This window comes from Enhydra lutris, unplaced genomic scaffold (genome assembly GCF_002288905.1).
Source record: "Enhydra lutris kenyoni isolate GAN:26980312 unplaced genomic scaffold, ASM228890v2 scaffoldscaffold57, whole genome shotgun sequence".
Lineage (NCBI taxonomy): Eukaryota > Metazoa > Chordata > Mammalia > Carnivora > Mustelidae > Enhydra > Enhydra lutris.
This window is the reverse complement of record NW_019154141.1, coordinates 8,574,675-8,589,783: the sequence shown is the minus strand read 5'-3', so window position 1 is coordinate 8,589,783 and position 15,109 is coordinate 8,574,675. Positions and strand designations below refer to the sequence as shown.

Below are 15,109 nucleotides of genomic sequence, written 5' to 3'. Positions count from 1 at the left end.
AATAGATTAAAGGAAATCAAGTCCAATCTTACAGAGTAGAAGGCAAATTCCAAGTTGTATAAAACCTCATAATACATACTTCATCAAGCTGTACAGACCAATCCCTTCACTCTCCTCAGATCAGAGACAAGGGAATTGTCAAAAGTCTGCCAGAGATCCTACACTCAAGATGCTGAAACCAAAATCCTTAATTCAGTTCACATATACTGGAATATTTTCAACTAATTAATTGTAAACTGTACTTCCAACTCCATTTTCATCAGTGCCAATGTCTACTTTTAAACCATGGTATTTCCATTTATGATTAGAAGAAAATGACAACAGGACCAGAATATAGTATTTTTCTTCCCATTTAGCTTTTCCTTTACTGTGCAGCTCATTTTTAATCTTCAGAATTAAATAAAAATAACTCATCATTTTTCTAAACTCTCATTTGTCTAAAACAGAATACTTTGACAGAGTTCACAAATAATACTCCTCGGGAAGGTCTTTGAGTGACATGAGGGAAAATAAATGAACAAGCATCACCTAGTAACTAACAAGTTTCAGTTCTCAGTGATTGAAGTCTATCTGAGGGTATTTTTTTGGGATCAGTCAACCGATGCTCTCAATCTAATAACTTGCTTCTTTAGCTGAAGAGTGTCTTGGTGTCCAGACACAAAGAATGGGGCTCTACTACTATTACTTGTGTAGAAAAGTATTTTCTTTGCCTAAAATTAAGATCACGGTTCTCAAAAAGGCTCAATTTGAAAGGAATCAAAGGCAAATGCCTGGCCCTATTAAACCTCAAAATTGCAAGGTTACAACTTCCGAAATCAGCATGTGGATTTTACAACAGGAAGTCAGTTAATATTTTTGTCCTGACAGATTTTTTTCCTTAGTTCTCTTAAGTCTCATAATTTCTACCATGAAAAGATGAGTCGACTAGATTGATCAGTAAACCAAAACTTTTATATCATTGCTACCTTCGTTCTAATAATTTTATTTTTAAAATCTTCAAGGTTAGAAGCTTTTAAACACTTAGTTTTTTTCCTTTAAGAATATGTCTTTCAACTGGATGAATACTTAGAAGAAATAAATATGACTTTAAGTAAATACTGACTTTCTAACAATCAAGACAGGCCAAGGTCCACTGCCAGATGAGTCCTCAAATCTTTGGGAAACCATGGATTCAAAATGGAGCCAAATGAATAGAAGAGCTGTCGTCTACACTTGCCCCTACAACTGACTTAGTCAACAAATCACAACAAAGTGATATTACCCTGAAGTGATGGCAAAATGCCATACTGTACTTACCTCCAAATAGCTCCAAATCTCTTAAGCCCTCAACAATGAACTTTTCCGAGACCCACCGCTAAAGAGGAAAACCCCAAAGAGAATTAGTATTTCTTCCAAGCCACAAAAAATTAGCTATCAGCCATTAGACAAACATAAACTACAAAAACAGAATCATGCCATACAGTTAAGATGCATTTCTATGGAAAAATTTTAAAAAGAATCCTGGACTTAAGTCAACAGAAAACAATAGGTTAACTCCTTTCTCTATTCTTCTTTGCCCTAATTTGATAAATAATCTTCAAATCTGACAGATAGTTGTGAAACATGTAGTACAGGTCCTAATAACGAAGAAGGTTTTTTTGTCCTTCCTATACATAAAACTACCTTCTGATTCCATCTGACAGTCTCAATGGCCGTCTATTACAGATGCTTTGGATCACGAATACCAAAGTGAAAAATGCTACCGGAATTCATAATATGGAAAATAGACATCAAACAGTTTTTCACAACCTCTGTTAATTTGTAAAAGAAAACAGTAAGCTGAATATTCTTTCATCCACTAGGATTTCTAAAGACGTCACCACTTATATTTTCTACCAGGTTTACAAGGACCACACTTACTTCACCAATCATGGTTCACTTTACTATCCTATTTCAAATGAGTGTTGGATTTCCTTAATACTCATCAGTGGTCTGGTTTCACATGAATCAGGCAAGGTTGACACAGAGAAAAAGCTCATATGTAAAAGTAATGGAAGTCAAGGTTGAATTTCACTTAAGAAATAGTGTTAAAGGTTGGCTTGGGGGCATTCTTTCCACCAGACAGAGTTCAGGCTAAGGAGAGATTCTGTTTTTCCTCTTAACAGTGAAGTTTACTCTTTCCAGTATAAATTATTCTTATATACACAAACACAAGAAAAGAGAAGTTAAGTAACATTCAGAAATAAGCTATATAAGATGAGTTTTGAATTGGAACTATAACATCATTCTCTGTCCTCCTCTATATCAGTTTTTTTCTAAATTAAAAAAAAGAACACCCAAAATAATAATAAAAAAAAAACTTGGTATAAAAAATAATGTATACTGTATCACAAAATATAACATATACTTCAATATTTAAAGAAAGTGGTATGTTCATGTGTCATATAGCACTTCTTCCTTGTTACAGAATTTTAAAATAATTACTACTGCATTTAGAAATTAAATACTTGATAATAAATAAAATATAATGCTCTTTTATGAAGTCAAGGAAGCTTACAAACAAGCTAAATCCAGTATTTGTTCTTGAGGTCATTTTAGCTGGTGAAGTTTTCAGTTGTAATAACATTTTTCACATTTAAAGAGTCTTCAGTTAAAACCCATGATTATACTTAGAAAAAGTGTTCCAATAATGACATTTGATACTGATTTTTAAAATACACAAACTTGCTGAAAATACATAGGAAATAGGCAGCTTATTAGCAATTACATATCTATAGTGAAAAGGGACATTTATTCATTTAATTTTGTATGAGTGATATTCATAAAATAAGCCACCATTTCTTCTCTATCAGACGAACTGGTGGGTGTATTTGGTGTCTCTGGTCAGCCTCTACCTTCAAGCTCTTTTCTCAGGAATGGAGGCTGTAATATCTGCTTTACTTCCCACATTCCTCCCTTCCAGAGGATTCCGAGCATCACATAAAAACGACCTACAATATCTGCCAAAACACGTTGCTTTACAGATAATAAAAATAGTAAAGCCGGAAGAATAGAAACACTCACCCGAATTCGCTCTGGTTTACTTACAAGAAAAGACATGAGTTCCTAATGTGTAGACCTACTTCAATTTCAAAAATTTAAGCCTAAAAGGAAAATAGAAACAGGTTAGTCAAATCTCCTTTTATAGAAATGCCTTTTGATGAACAAAAGCCTCCTATGAGTCTACCACTCAGAGCACTGTACCAGACCTATAAATTTCTAGATTCTGAAGACTGGTTTAGAGAAACTTTCAGAGACAATAAAACTGGATGTACTCTAGCCACTACATTTGGAAATACCGCAATCTCTATAAGAAAAGACAGGTTTGTTATTATGTGGTTTTCTTCTTTAATTTTTAAATTTCTCTTGACCCAATTCCCCACTGATCCTTTCCCAGAAGTAATGAGCTTCACTTCTTTTGGCTATTTATCCTGCTTTTTATTAGCATTCTTAAAAAATGTTTATATGGCCATTTTAGATATATATCTACTAAATTTCTACTGTGGTAGATGAAGACTAAACTCTCCCACATCACCTTCCTGCACCCTACTTTCCTGCTTTCATTCTTAACACAATTCTGGCATACTGATTAAATCAATAGTCCACATTTACATTGTTATGACTGTGGAAACATGGTTCAGAGCTGAGGCAAAGATGACCACATCTGTTTTCTTGTACACTATTTGTTTTCCTGGAGTTGATAATGGACTCATTTTTTTTTTTTTTTTACTTGTTTGGTTTTCCACATATTAACTGACTTTTTCAAAGTACATCTCTGCTATTTGTCTTATCAATATATTTTACCATACATTCTAACTCATCCATTCCAATTTTTCCCTAAAGATTGCTTTTCTAAGGCTCTCCATCCCCATGCTACAATCTAGACTAGTTGGTTTCTAAGCTAGCTGCACTTAGCCTTTTTTTTTTTTTTTAAATTTTTTTTTTTTTTTTTAAGTAATCTCTACACCCAACGTGGAGCTCAAACTCACGACCCTAAGATCAAGAGTTGCTTGCTCCACCAACTGAGCCAGCCAGGCTCTCCTACTGTAGCCTTTTTAGTGTGGAAATTTTGATCTTCCAATGCTGGGAAATATTCTTGTATTATTTCTTTTTTTTTTTTTTTTTAAGATTTTATTTATTTATTTGTCAGAGAGAGAGAGGACCAAGAGTGAGCACAAGCAGACAGAGTGATAGGCAGGGGCAGAGGGAGAAGCAGGGTCCCTGCGGAACAAGGAGCCCGATGTGGGACTCGATCCCAGGATGCTGGGATCATGACCTGAGCCAAAGGCAGCCGCTTAACCAACTGAGCCACCCAGGCGTCCCTCTTGTATTATTTCTTTGATAATTCTGTCTCCTCCACTTTCTCTGTTTTTATGTTACAGAATTCCTAATAAAAACATACTTCTAGAATTAACTTATACTTGTTTTGTTCCTATTTTAAACTCTACTTTCCAAGATATTTCTTCTATTTTATTTTCTAGCCCTTCTACTAATTTTTAAATTATGTTTATACATTTCCAAGAACTTTTGCCATTTCTCAGATGTTTCTTTTTTCATATCATCCTGATCTTGTTTTATGTTTGGTTAATTTATAGTTAAGAATTGTATCTGGAGGGGCTCCTGGGTGGTTCAGTTGATTGGGTATCTGCGTTCAGCTCAGGTCATGATTTCAGGGTCCTGGGATCAAGCCCCACATCAGGCTTCCTGCTCAGCAGCAAGTCTGCTTCTCCCTCTCCCTCTTCCTCTGTGATCTCTCTCTCTCTCAAGTAAATAAATAAAAATCTTAAAAAATTATATCTAGAGTGACTAAAAGCATAATGCATCATGACCAAGTGGGGTTAATCTCAGGAACTGAAGACTGTTTTAATACTAAAAAATGAATCAATATATACCAAACTGTTTTTGTCCAAAGTTGTATGCAAATTAAAAACAATTTTAAGGAGTGAAAAGAAATGGTAGGGTGAGCAGGAAAAAAATAAACTTGGTAGAGCATGTGACTCTTGATCTCATGTTCATGAGTTCAAGCCTCACACTGGGCATTAGAGCTTACTTAAAAAAAAAAAAGGAAAGAAAGAATCAATGTAATTTTACCAAAGTAACTGAGTAAAAAAGAAAAAAAAAAAAAAAAAACCATCTTGATAGGGAAAAATCATCTGAAAAAATTCAATACCAATTCTCAATTTAACAATTCAGTCAAATAGGAATAGTCAAATAGGAATAGAATAGAAATAGAATTTACCAAGTCAACTTGGTAAAAAATATATATGAAAGGGGAACCTGGGTGGCTCAGTCAGTTAGACATCAGACTCTTGATTCGGCTCAGGTCACAATCTCAGGGTTGAGAGCAAGCCCTGCCATCAGGCTCCGCACTCGGTGTGGAGTCTGCTTCTCCCTCTCCCTCCTCTCTTGGAGGGAGCGCTCCAAGAGAGCATGCGTGCGAGCTCTCCCTCAAATAAATAAATAAAATATTTTAAAATGATAAAATATGTAGGAAAAATGTATAAGGTAACATCATACTTAGTAGTAAAAAGAATTAGTGACTTGACTCTAAGAACAGAAGCGAAACAAGAATGTCTGCTCCTATCACTTCTGTACATCACTGTACTAGTGGTCTTGGCCAAAGCAAAAAGGGAAAAAAAAGAAACAAAAGGCAAACAGATTGGAAAAGAAGGTGTAAAACTCTTTATTCATAGACTACATGATTGTGTATATAGAAAATTCTAAGAATTATACAAAAATTATTAGATCTAAAAAAATGAATTTAGAAAGAAGCTCAATTACAAAACCCAATTGTATTTCTATATACTAGCGAAGAACAATTAGGAAATGAAATTTTAAAGAATGAAACTATCTATAATACAAACAAAAACATAAAATAATTAGGAATAACTTTTTAAAATTATGAATAAGAACCTATATGTTTAAAATTATAAAACATGGCTAAGAGGTATTAAAGATAAGCTAAATAAGAGATATGCTATGTTCATAGATTAGAAGACTCAGTATTGTGAGGATGTCAACTCCCTCCAAATTGATGTATGGACTCAGTACAATCCCAATCAAAATCCCAGCAGACTTTTAAAAGAGAAATTGCTAAACTGATCTTCAAATTTATATGGAAATATAGGGGACCTAAAATAGCCACAATTATTTTGAAAAAGAACAAAATTAGAAGACTTATATTACCTGATTTCCAGACTTTATTTATTTATTTATTTATTATTATTTATTTGACAGACAGAGATCACAAGTAGGCAGAGAGAGAAGAGGGGAAGCAGGCTCCCTGCTGAGCGGAAAGCCCCGATGCAGGGCTCGATCCCAGAACCCTGGGATCATGACCTGAGCCGAAGGCAGAGGCTTTAACCCACTGAGCCACCCAGGCGCCCCTCCAGACTTACTTTAATGCTACAGTAATCAAGACAGTGTACTTTGGTCTAGCATAGACAAATGGATCAATGAAACAGAACAGAGAATCCAGAAATAGATCCATGCATGTATGGGCAATTAATTTTCAAGAGAGGGGCCAGAGTAATTCCATGGGGGAAAATAACCTAGATACAACTTAACAGACATTTAGAAAAAATGAACTTTCACCCTTACCTTATATGATACACAAAAATTAACTTGAAATGGATCAAAGAAGTAAAGAAAAAGTTGAAACTACTAAGTAAAACAGGAGAAAATCTTCATGATGTTGGGATAAGAAAAAATAATTAAAAAAAGAATACCAAGAGCATGAAATAAAAAAGAAAAATATAAACTTTATGAAAATGAAAAAATTCTGCCTTTGAAAGACACCACTAAGAAAATAAACAAGTTGGGAGAGAAGTGTGTGTGTGTTTGTGTGTGTGTGTGTGTACAAAAAACATTTTATATACAGAATATTTAAAGAACTTGCACAACTCAATAAGACAACGCATTTTAAAAAATGGGCAAAAGATTTGAACAGAAGAACAGGAATGGCCACTAAGCACAAGAAATGATGCTCAACATCACTTGTCATCAGGGAAATGTATATAAAGCCACAATAAGATACCACTATACACCTATGGAAATGGCTAAAAATAAAAACTGACAATACCAACCGTTGACAAGGATACTGACCAACAGAAACTCTCATTCACTGCTGATGGGGATGCAAACTACTGTAACAGCCACTTTGGAAAATAGTTTAGTAGCTTCCTGTGATCCACTAAGTCTGCTCTAGGTAGTCTACTCAAGAGAAATGGAAACATATGCTCACATAGACTTGTACATGAATGTTCATAACAGCGTTATTCACCATGGCCCCAAAACATGGCTAAGTGTCTATCAACTGGTAAGTGAAAAAACAAAACGTGGTATATTCACAAGTGGAATACTACTCAGGAATAAAAAGGAACAAAGTACGGATACATACAATATCATGTTAAGTGAAAGTCAGACGTAAATCTATGTATTCATATACATGAAATTCTAGAAAAAGTAAAAATACTATGACAGAAAGCAGGTCATTGGTTCCCTCGGACCAAATTCAAAGAGACACACAAGAACTTTTTGGGTGCTGAAAATGTTTTGTAGTTTGATTGCATTATAGTTACACAAGTGTATCTGTTGAAATTCAACAAACCATATACTTCATGTAGGCATATTTTATTGTAGGTAAATTGTATCTCAACAAAAATGACTTTAAAAGTAAAATGACTAAATAATCAGAAACACTTTTGAAGAATCTAGAAAAAAATCCTTGCCATGTTTCCTTTTTTTTTTTTGAGGTGGGTTGGGGTTTTGTGGGTATATGGTATAGCAACGGGAGTGGGAACTTAATCAGATACACAGAGTTCTTGGAATCCTTGGAACTGCTTCAGAGAAATCAAAGCAATGGTTTTCAATCCAGGGGCAAGAGGAGACCTTTTAAAATCATCTATATATTTTTATCAAATTGCATTTATCCTCACCCCTATCCTAATCTTCTTATAGAAGATCATTACCATGTTGAGAATCATTTATCCTGGCATGAAATAGTAAAAATATTGACTGACTTAAAAAAAAAAAAAAGATTATTAGAGAGCACATTATTTAATAACATTAAACACAAGCATCGTGCAAAAGAAATTTAAGAGGAAGCAGGGTCCATATCCATATGTAGTCTACAACAGAAAGAAAATAGAATATTAACGTAGATAAAAAGATGATTTTTATCTGCAGAAGGAACCGTTTATGCTCTGGGAAAATACTGGAAATAGAAAGTAAAGTCAGTCTCCAAACACTATGAATTAATAAAACCTAGGAACTGCTCCTAGACTACCACACCAACAGCTTCATTAATTTTTTGAACATGGGATCCCAACCAGGAAGTGTTTCAAATTAACTCATGTAGTTATAAAAACCTATGGGTGCTCAAACTCCCACCTTCAAAAATTTTTAATTCAGCAGGTCTGGAGAAGGCATACGTAGAAATGGGCAAATCCTTGCGGTGTTCAGCAAAGGGAAAGACAGCTACTATAACCTGGAGAAGGCATACGTAGAAATGGGCAAATCCTTGCGGTGTTCAGCAAAGGGAAAGACAGCTACTATAACCTGGGACAGACCTGGGTAGTCAGTGTCAAAGAGGACTTAAAGGAAATGGGAATTCCCAGCATGAAATAGTATTAGGTGCTCATTTTTAGTGCTTACTTTGTTTTGTCCACACGTGTATCTCCCAGTTTCTAGACTAGTGCATATCACGTAGTAGACACTCAGTAATGTTGACCGACTGACCAAATATACCGAGAAGTTATGTCAGCCCTTTGCATAACCAGTTATAGAAGCACAACTCCAGATATATGAGAACAATGAAGAGGCCTTATGTGCATGCTAGAGGATGCATTTTCTTCACCAGGCAGTAGGGAGCCACTGTAGGTTTTAAACAGAAAAGTGACAAACGCAAAACAGTGGTCTAAGATAGTGTCTCTCAAACTTTATAGTGCATTCACAAAATTTGAGGATCTTGTTAAAAGCGCAGATGTTGATTTAGAAGGTCTGGAGTGGGCCTAATACTTCTAACAAACTCCCAGCTGATGGTAACGCTGCTGGTCTGTGGACCATTGTATTGACTAATGTTTGAGAAGCCTTGTTCTAAGAAACATTCTAAGGAATATTAATCTGCAAACAGATGGAAGAATGGGAGGTGAAAAATCCCCAGAGGAAGGAATGCCAGTTAGAACACAATTACAGCGGACCATATTTGGGGTGATAAGAGCTTGTAGCGGAGGGAATGTTAAGAAATAGATGGGTAGGGGCGCCTGGGTGGCTCAGTGGGTTAAAGCCTCTGCTTTCGGCTCAGGTCATGGTCCCAGGGTCCTGGGATCGAGTCCCGCATCAGGCTCTCTGCTTGGCAGGGAGCCTGCTTCCCTTCCTCTCTCTGCCTGCCTCTGTGCCTGTTTGTGATCTCTGTCTGTCAAATAAATAAATAAAATCTTTAAAAATAAAATAAAATAAAACAACAACAACAAAAAAGAAATAGATGGGTAGGGGATGAAGGAAAAATGAAGAAATTATATTTAGTTAGTTAAGACACCATAAATCATCTAGCCCATCCTCCACCCTTTAGGGGAAGAGCTTTTACAAACCCTAGGATGTAAGGTTAATTTAGCCTCTGCTTGAAAACTTCCCCTGCCAGAGACTCACTGCCTTATCACGGAACCCATTCTACTTGTGGACAACTCTGATGACTCTGATTTTTTTTTTTGTGCCCAAGTAACTGGGAAAGAGTAGTGTGTCAGCAACAAAACAGGAAACTCAGAGGTGGAAGTGGTTCTGGTGGGAAGATGAGTTCGAGTTTTTAAATCATGTTGAAGTTGAGAAAATAGTTATATATCCAAGTGAGAAGATATAGCAGTCAGAAAAGTAAGACTAATGCTTCAGAGAGATGTTAGAGATGGCTATGTGGACCTGGGAGTTAGCAGCCAAAGCTATACAGTGACAAATGCACTCAAGGAGAAAATGGGGAGAAAAAGAAGGCTGGGAAACAAGCCTTGGGATAAGTCCATATGTCGGACATCATGCTTGAAGGGAGGTAGGAGATGGAGTCCAAAGGAAGAACTTTAAAGATTCTGCTTCCCCTCCTGGACCACTTGCACTCCCCCAACCTGATTAACTTTGACCTGTCATTCCTTACTACTCATCTCATGTACCCTGTGCTACAGAAGTCCTCCCTGGCCACCATTCTCCTCCACCCCCCACCCCGCACCTCTGTTAGGTGTTCAGCCTCTGTATTCAACCCTTACACCTACCGCAATGTCAGCTGCTAAGTGCATCTTATACACTATTGCATTCCCAGCGGCTGCGGTGCCCAACACATCAGATGGGCACTCCTTTATCTGTTATATTGTTAATAGCAAAAATAATAAAAGCAGCACACACTTATGATGAACTTACTATATGGTAAATGCTTCACAGAGATCGGCTCACAGTAAGTAGTATCTTCCTCATTTTACAGATCAGCAGCTTAAAGCTTAGAGAGGTTAAATGCCCAGAATGACACAGGTAACTGGTAGAGGACCAGGTAGATGTGTTCCAATGCTTGTGCTCTAGAAACCAGAGTGATTACGGAGAAGTCTAGGGAGAAGTGTCAAGACAGTGTCTGCAAAGATACAATGACGACTGACCAAGAAGACATGGCCCGATTTGACAGTGTGGCTGACCAGATGCCAAATAGAACAGAAAAGAACTCGTTTACCTTTGCTCTATTTCTTTTTTTCCTTTTCCCCTGTTTCTGTCACTGTTTTCCTAAACTTCTTCTATGTCTGGGGTTACAACTACAAACACGTCATTTGAGTTACGATACTCTAAGAAACCTGGCTGAAGGGTGGGGGAACAGACTTTACAAGTTCAGCACTGTAACTAATAGCTGGGTAGGTTCCTGGCCTAAGGCAGGTAACCAGTAAGACTCGGTTTCTTCAATTCTCAAGAATAAGAAACAGTCTTGGGTGTCTTTAGACAGTATGAATCAGTCAATGGAGCACTGTCCTCAAGCCTCAAATACATACTGAATTACGGTTGTACTTCAACAGGTATTATACAGTAAGAAAAGGACCAGTTCGAACGGCTTTTCCTCTTCGGGGAAAGTCGAGTTAGAATATGCTAGGTTATCTTAACAGAAGGCTGGGCAGAAAAATTAGTCCCCCATTTCCTGGAAACTTGAACAATTTTATTTAACCACTCCCCTTCCCTCGCGCTCACTTCCCTACCCCCACCGCCATCGCCACCCCAAATCTACCGTGGGCACTGAAACATTCTTGGAAAACAACAGGACGATTAGAAGCTCTTTGTTTTTGCTGATTCAAGGAGTCACCTAAATCTCTCTTCTTAAGCTTGATTCGCTGCCTGTCCAGACTGGGATGGATGGGAATTGGGGTTGTGGGATGGGGGGGGGGGGGTCAGCACAGCATCGGCCACCTCATTGGGAAGGGCAGACTGACACCTGGGCCCCAGGTTCCCCACCTAGGAGTCAGGGGGAAAGATGGGTACGGAAAGCAGGCGCTCGCCTCTCTCGCCCGGCAACTCCGCTCCGGCGTCTCCCGGGCAGGCCCAAGCCTATCCTGCTCTCAGGCTGCAGCCCCTCTCATTGCGGGAATCGAGGAGGACAGGGTGAAAAGGGACCCGTGGAGGGCGAGGGGGGGGCGGGATGGTCGATCTGACGAAGGCCCGCCCCTGAGGAGATGGAATCGGCGTCAGGGCGGGAAGGGACTGGTCCCTGGAGCGCACCAGGCGGCCCCGCCAGCCCGGTACCTGGTCCTGGAGTTAGCAAGCAGTCCCGACCCCGTCTCAGCTCCGCCTCCTTAGTTTAGGGCCGCGCCGCCCGGCCGGTTGCTGGGGGTGAGGGGAGGTACGCAACGTGCCATGCGCAGTAGCGGGGCCGGGGTAGGGCTGGTGGAGGAGAGCCCCGCCCCACCCCGCCCCACCCCGCCCCGCCCCGGCTCCTCCGCGAAGCGCGTGAGGAAGCGCGGTCCTCGGTTCCCCGCCCGGCTCCCTCAGCCCCGGGGGTGGGGCTGCTTCCCAGTGCGTCCCGCGTCGCGTCGGGGGCTCTGGCACCCCCTCCTGCCCCCGCAGGCTCCTGGCACCGGCCGCTCCCCGCACCGGCCGCGCGGGGAGCGCTTCTTCGGTTCTAAGTTAGCTGGGTCCGCGCAGCGCGTTCCTGAGGGAGGGCACGCGGTCTCTAAGCGAAGGGGTCCTTTTCCCTAAGTGTGCGGAAGCCGAAGGCGTAGCTTGGCTAGCGGGGCCTGCGGGGTCCAACAAGGGCTCCCAGGAGCCTCCCCGCCCCCGCAGCAGGAAGGAAGTAGGAGGATTTCAATAGTGAAGAGTCAGGGGGGACTAGAGGAAGGCAACCACACACTGGCGGATGACTTGGCTACTTCAAGAAAATATATATTTTTTTCCTATTTTGTGTGGTAGGCCTTTAGTGAAAAAAGCTGTCTCGCACTGCTCTTTGAAGGCCTCCCAAACGCCCCTCCAGCACCAGACCGACAAGCTGCGAAGGGAAAACCCACTCTCCGGGCTTCAGTTTCCTTAGCTGTAAAAGGAGTAAAACAGCCAACAGGAACCTTTTCCCCCACTTCTGGATCTTTCTGTCCCTGGATCTTTCCTCGTGCACAAGTCTGAGAGGCCTGTGCTGCAAGCCTGAGCCGAGTTCGCGCTGGGCTCGAGAGAAGATGGCAATTGAGAGAGGCTCCCTGTGTGGGCCTGCGTCTTTCCCTGCGTGTCGGGCTGGGGCGTGTGTCCAAAGTTGGAGAAATCTGGTGACACAGATTTATAGTGTCCCAACTTCCAAGATGGGAGAGAAGTTCAGCTGCGTGCAAACGGGCAGAAATATGTGAATGTGAACGTACACTTTGCCAGTGACTCAGGACCTCATTCAGTTTCACGTACATCACTTTGATCTTATCTAGGGCTTTAAGTTTCCAAAGCAGGACCCACACTTTTCTCTCGTTTTCAAAATAAGTGGCCCCTCTGCGCAGCAAACGGTAAACTGACAACAGCAAGATGGTAAAAATGGAAGTAAAATTCTTGGCGATGTTCTTTAGAAAAAAAGACCTTCTTCACACGTGGTCTTTGGAATTGAGGGTGCCAGAAAGGTCAGTGCTAGAAAAGATGCCAAATGATGCAGCCACTGCTCTGGGGAATTTAAACATGGACGTTCTTCCCAGCCCACTGGCCCAGCTGCCACGTCATTCTCTAACTGGATGTTAATCCGTCAAGGTGGCTGAAAGGTCTCGCCATCCTCATGACTGCCCACAAATGAAACCTTTGGCCCAGCTTCTGTTGTGACTGTTTCTAGAAGCAAATTTCCATTCACTTTAGTTTTCCTTGCAAATGGACCTCCTAAGCCCAGATAACTTAGAAAACCAGTGTAATGAAAGGTCAACTTTCAGAGTTTACAAAGACTCCCTGCTTTGCTTTTGACTCGTGATGAGCAAGTTTTGCTTTCAACTCAAAGCATCCAGTTTAAACTAAATTCACTGGCCTCTTCAAGATACCATATAAATTGTCAGAAAGGTAAGGTAAAACTAATTGCCTAGAATACTCAAGTGAGGGAAATGCTTATGATGTTTGGTTTAGTAAAATGGGCAGGATTATTTAATTTGTAGAATGTTTTGTATGTCAAAGTGCATTATACATGTTGTCTGTTATATCACAAGAAGGAAGAGTGGAGAATGCTCCCTCACAGAGGAGGGAACAGACTTGTTCCAGCACTAGGACAGCACCAGGGTCTCTGCTACAAACCCAGGGCTCTTTCCTAAAGCAGAAAACTGGCTTTTAGCTTCTAGCTTTGCTACAAACTTTCTAAGTGATAGTTACATTAAAAAAAAAAAAAAAAAAAGATGCAGAAGAAAGTGATATAAGCATTTATGTTCAAAATGTGATAGGAACTAATTACTTAAAAAGGCCTGGGTGTCTTAAATAAAAGTCACCCTATTTGGATAAAACCAAAGAGGTGAAGTTTTAAAAGGCAGTTAATTTTATTTGGTAGTTCATTTTAAAAGATGAAGGAAAGAACAAAATATCCATTAAAAGTGGTATAGTAGGGGCACCTGGGTGGCTCAGTGGGTTAAAGCCTCTGCCTTCGGCTCAGGTCATGATCTCAGGTTCTGGGATCAAGCCCCGCATCAGGCTCTCTGCTCAGCAGGGAGCCTGCTTCTCCCTCTCTCTGCCTGCCTGTCTGCCTACTTGTGATCCCTGTCTGTCAAATAAATAAATAAATAAATAAATAAGATCTTAAAAAAAAAAAAAAAAAGTGGTAGATGTACGTTTCTGCCTTTCAGAAAAAAAAGTCTGTTTTATTCTGAAGTTGGTACTCTCAGTTAATGGAGTTGAGAAGATAGCATTCAACTTGTCCAAGGATTAAAACATTACACTTTCTTTCAAATACAAATAAATCTTTTGCTGATCACCAAACTCTAGAAAATAAGGAACATCATACTATTCACTATTCTTTTAGCAGCGGGTCATAAAAGCCACTCCTGTTGGGTGTAACTGCCTCTTCCCTTTTATATCCTTTCAAATAATTCAAAATAAGTAGAAACACGAACAGTAAGGATAAGGAATCTGAGATGATAAAGTTCAGTATTTCACTCATCCCACCAAAACCAACAGATCCTTTGTATAACACTGCTCTAAATAATTTTCATGTGCCTATTCCTATTGTATGGGGGAGTGAGAATACCAATCAGTGTTTTTCTTTGGTCTAAGTCTCATCTAAAGAAGTTTCAACTTCTAGTGCATGACAGGAAAAGGTTCTATTACTAAGGAAACAGAAAAGTATCACTGTTCCCCCAACCCACATTCCAAAGTACCCTGTCACATTTTGCAGATAAAGTTAAGAGAACCCTGAAAGGATCTACTTGGTTTCCACTGGGAGAAAGGAAAGCAAAAGAGAATAAAAGCAAAAATGCACCACTTGGAGAACAGTTCCAGATGATACCTCACATGTTTAAGGTACTGTAGTTTATGAAAGAATTTCACACATATTATGTATCTCTTCATGCTAACCTACCTGTGAGGTAGGAAGAAAACAGTTACTATCCTTACTTCGTAGGAAGAACAGAACAGAGAGTCAAAGAGTTTAGTGACT

At 39.6% G+C, this 15,109-nt stretch overlaps 1 protein-coding gene across 6 annotated transcripts in view; it reads right to left on the bottom strand.

The window, feature by feature from the left end:
- The window catches only part of LOC111158023 (STE20-related kinase adaptor alpha), a 28,021-nt gene extending 16,205 nt beyond the window's left edge, over nt 1–11,816 (bottom strand). Inside the window, exons 1-3 of one of the 6 annotated variants that reach the window (XM_022519803.1) lie at nt 11,770–11,816; nt 3,043–3,122; nt 1,297–1,354 (exon numbers count right to left, since the gene is read on the bottom strand). Coding sequence is in view for 3 of the 6 variants with exons in the window: in XM_022519800.1 (XP_022375508.1) it covers nt 1,297–1,354; nt 3,043–3,078 (94 nt within the window). In the remaining 3 variants the exon portion in view is untranslated. Of the gene's footprint in view, nt 1–1,296; nt 2,267–3,042; nt 3,123–8,409; nt 8,473–11,769 lie in introns of those variants that run through there. The other 5 variants (XM_022519804.1, XM_022519800.1, XM_022519801.1 and 2 more) reach the window with 5 other exon arrangements.
- Nucleotides 11,817–15,109: the final 3,293 nt, after the last annotated feature.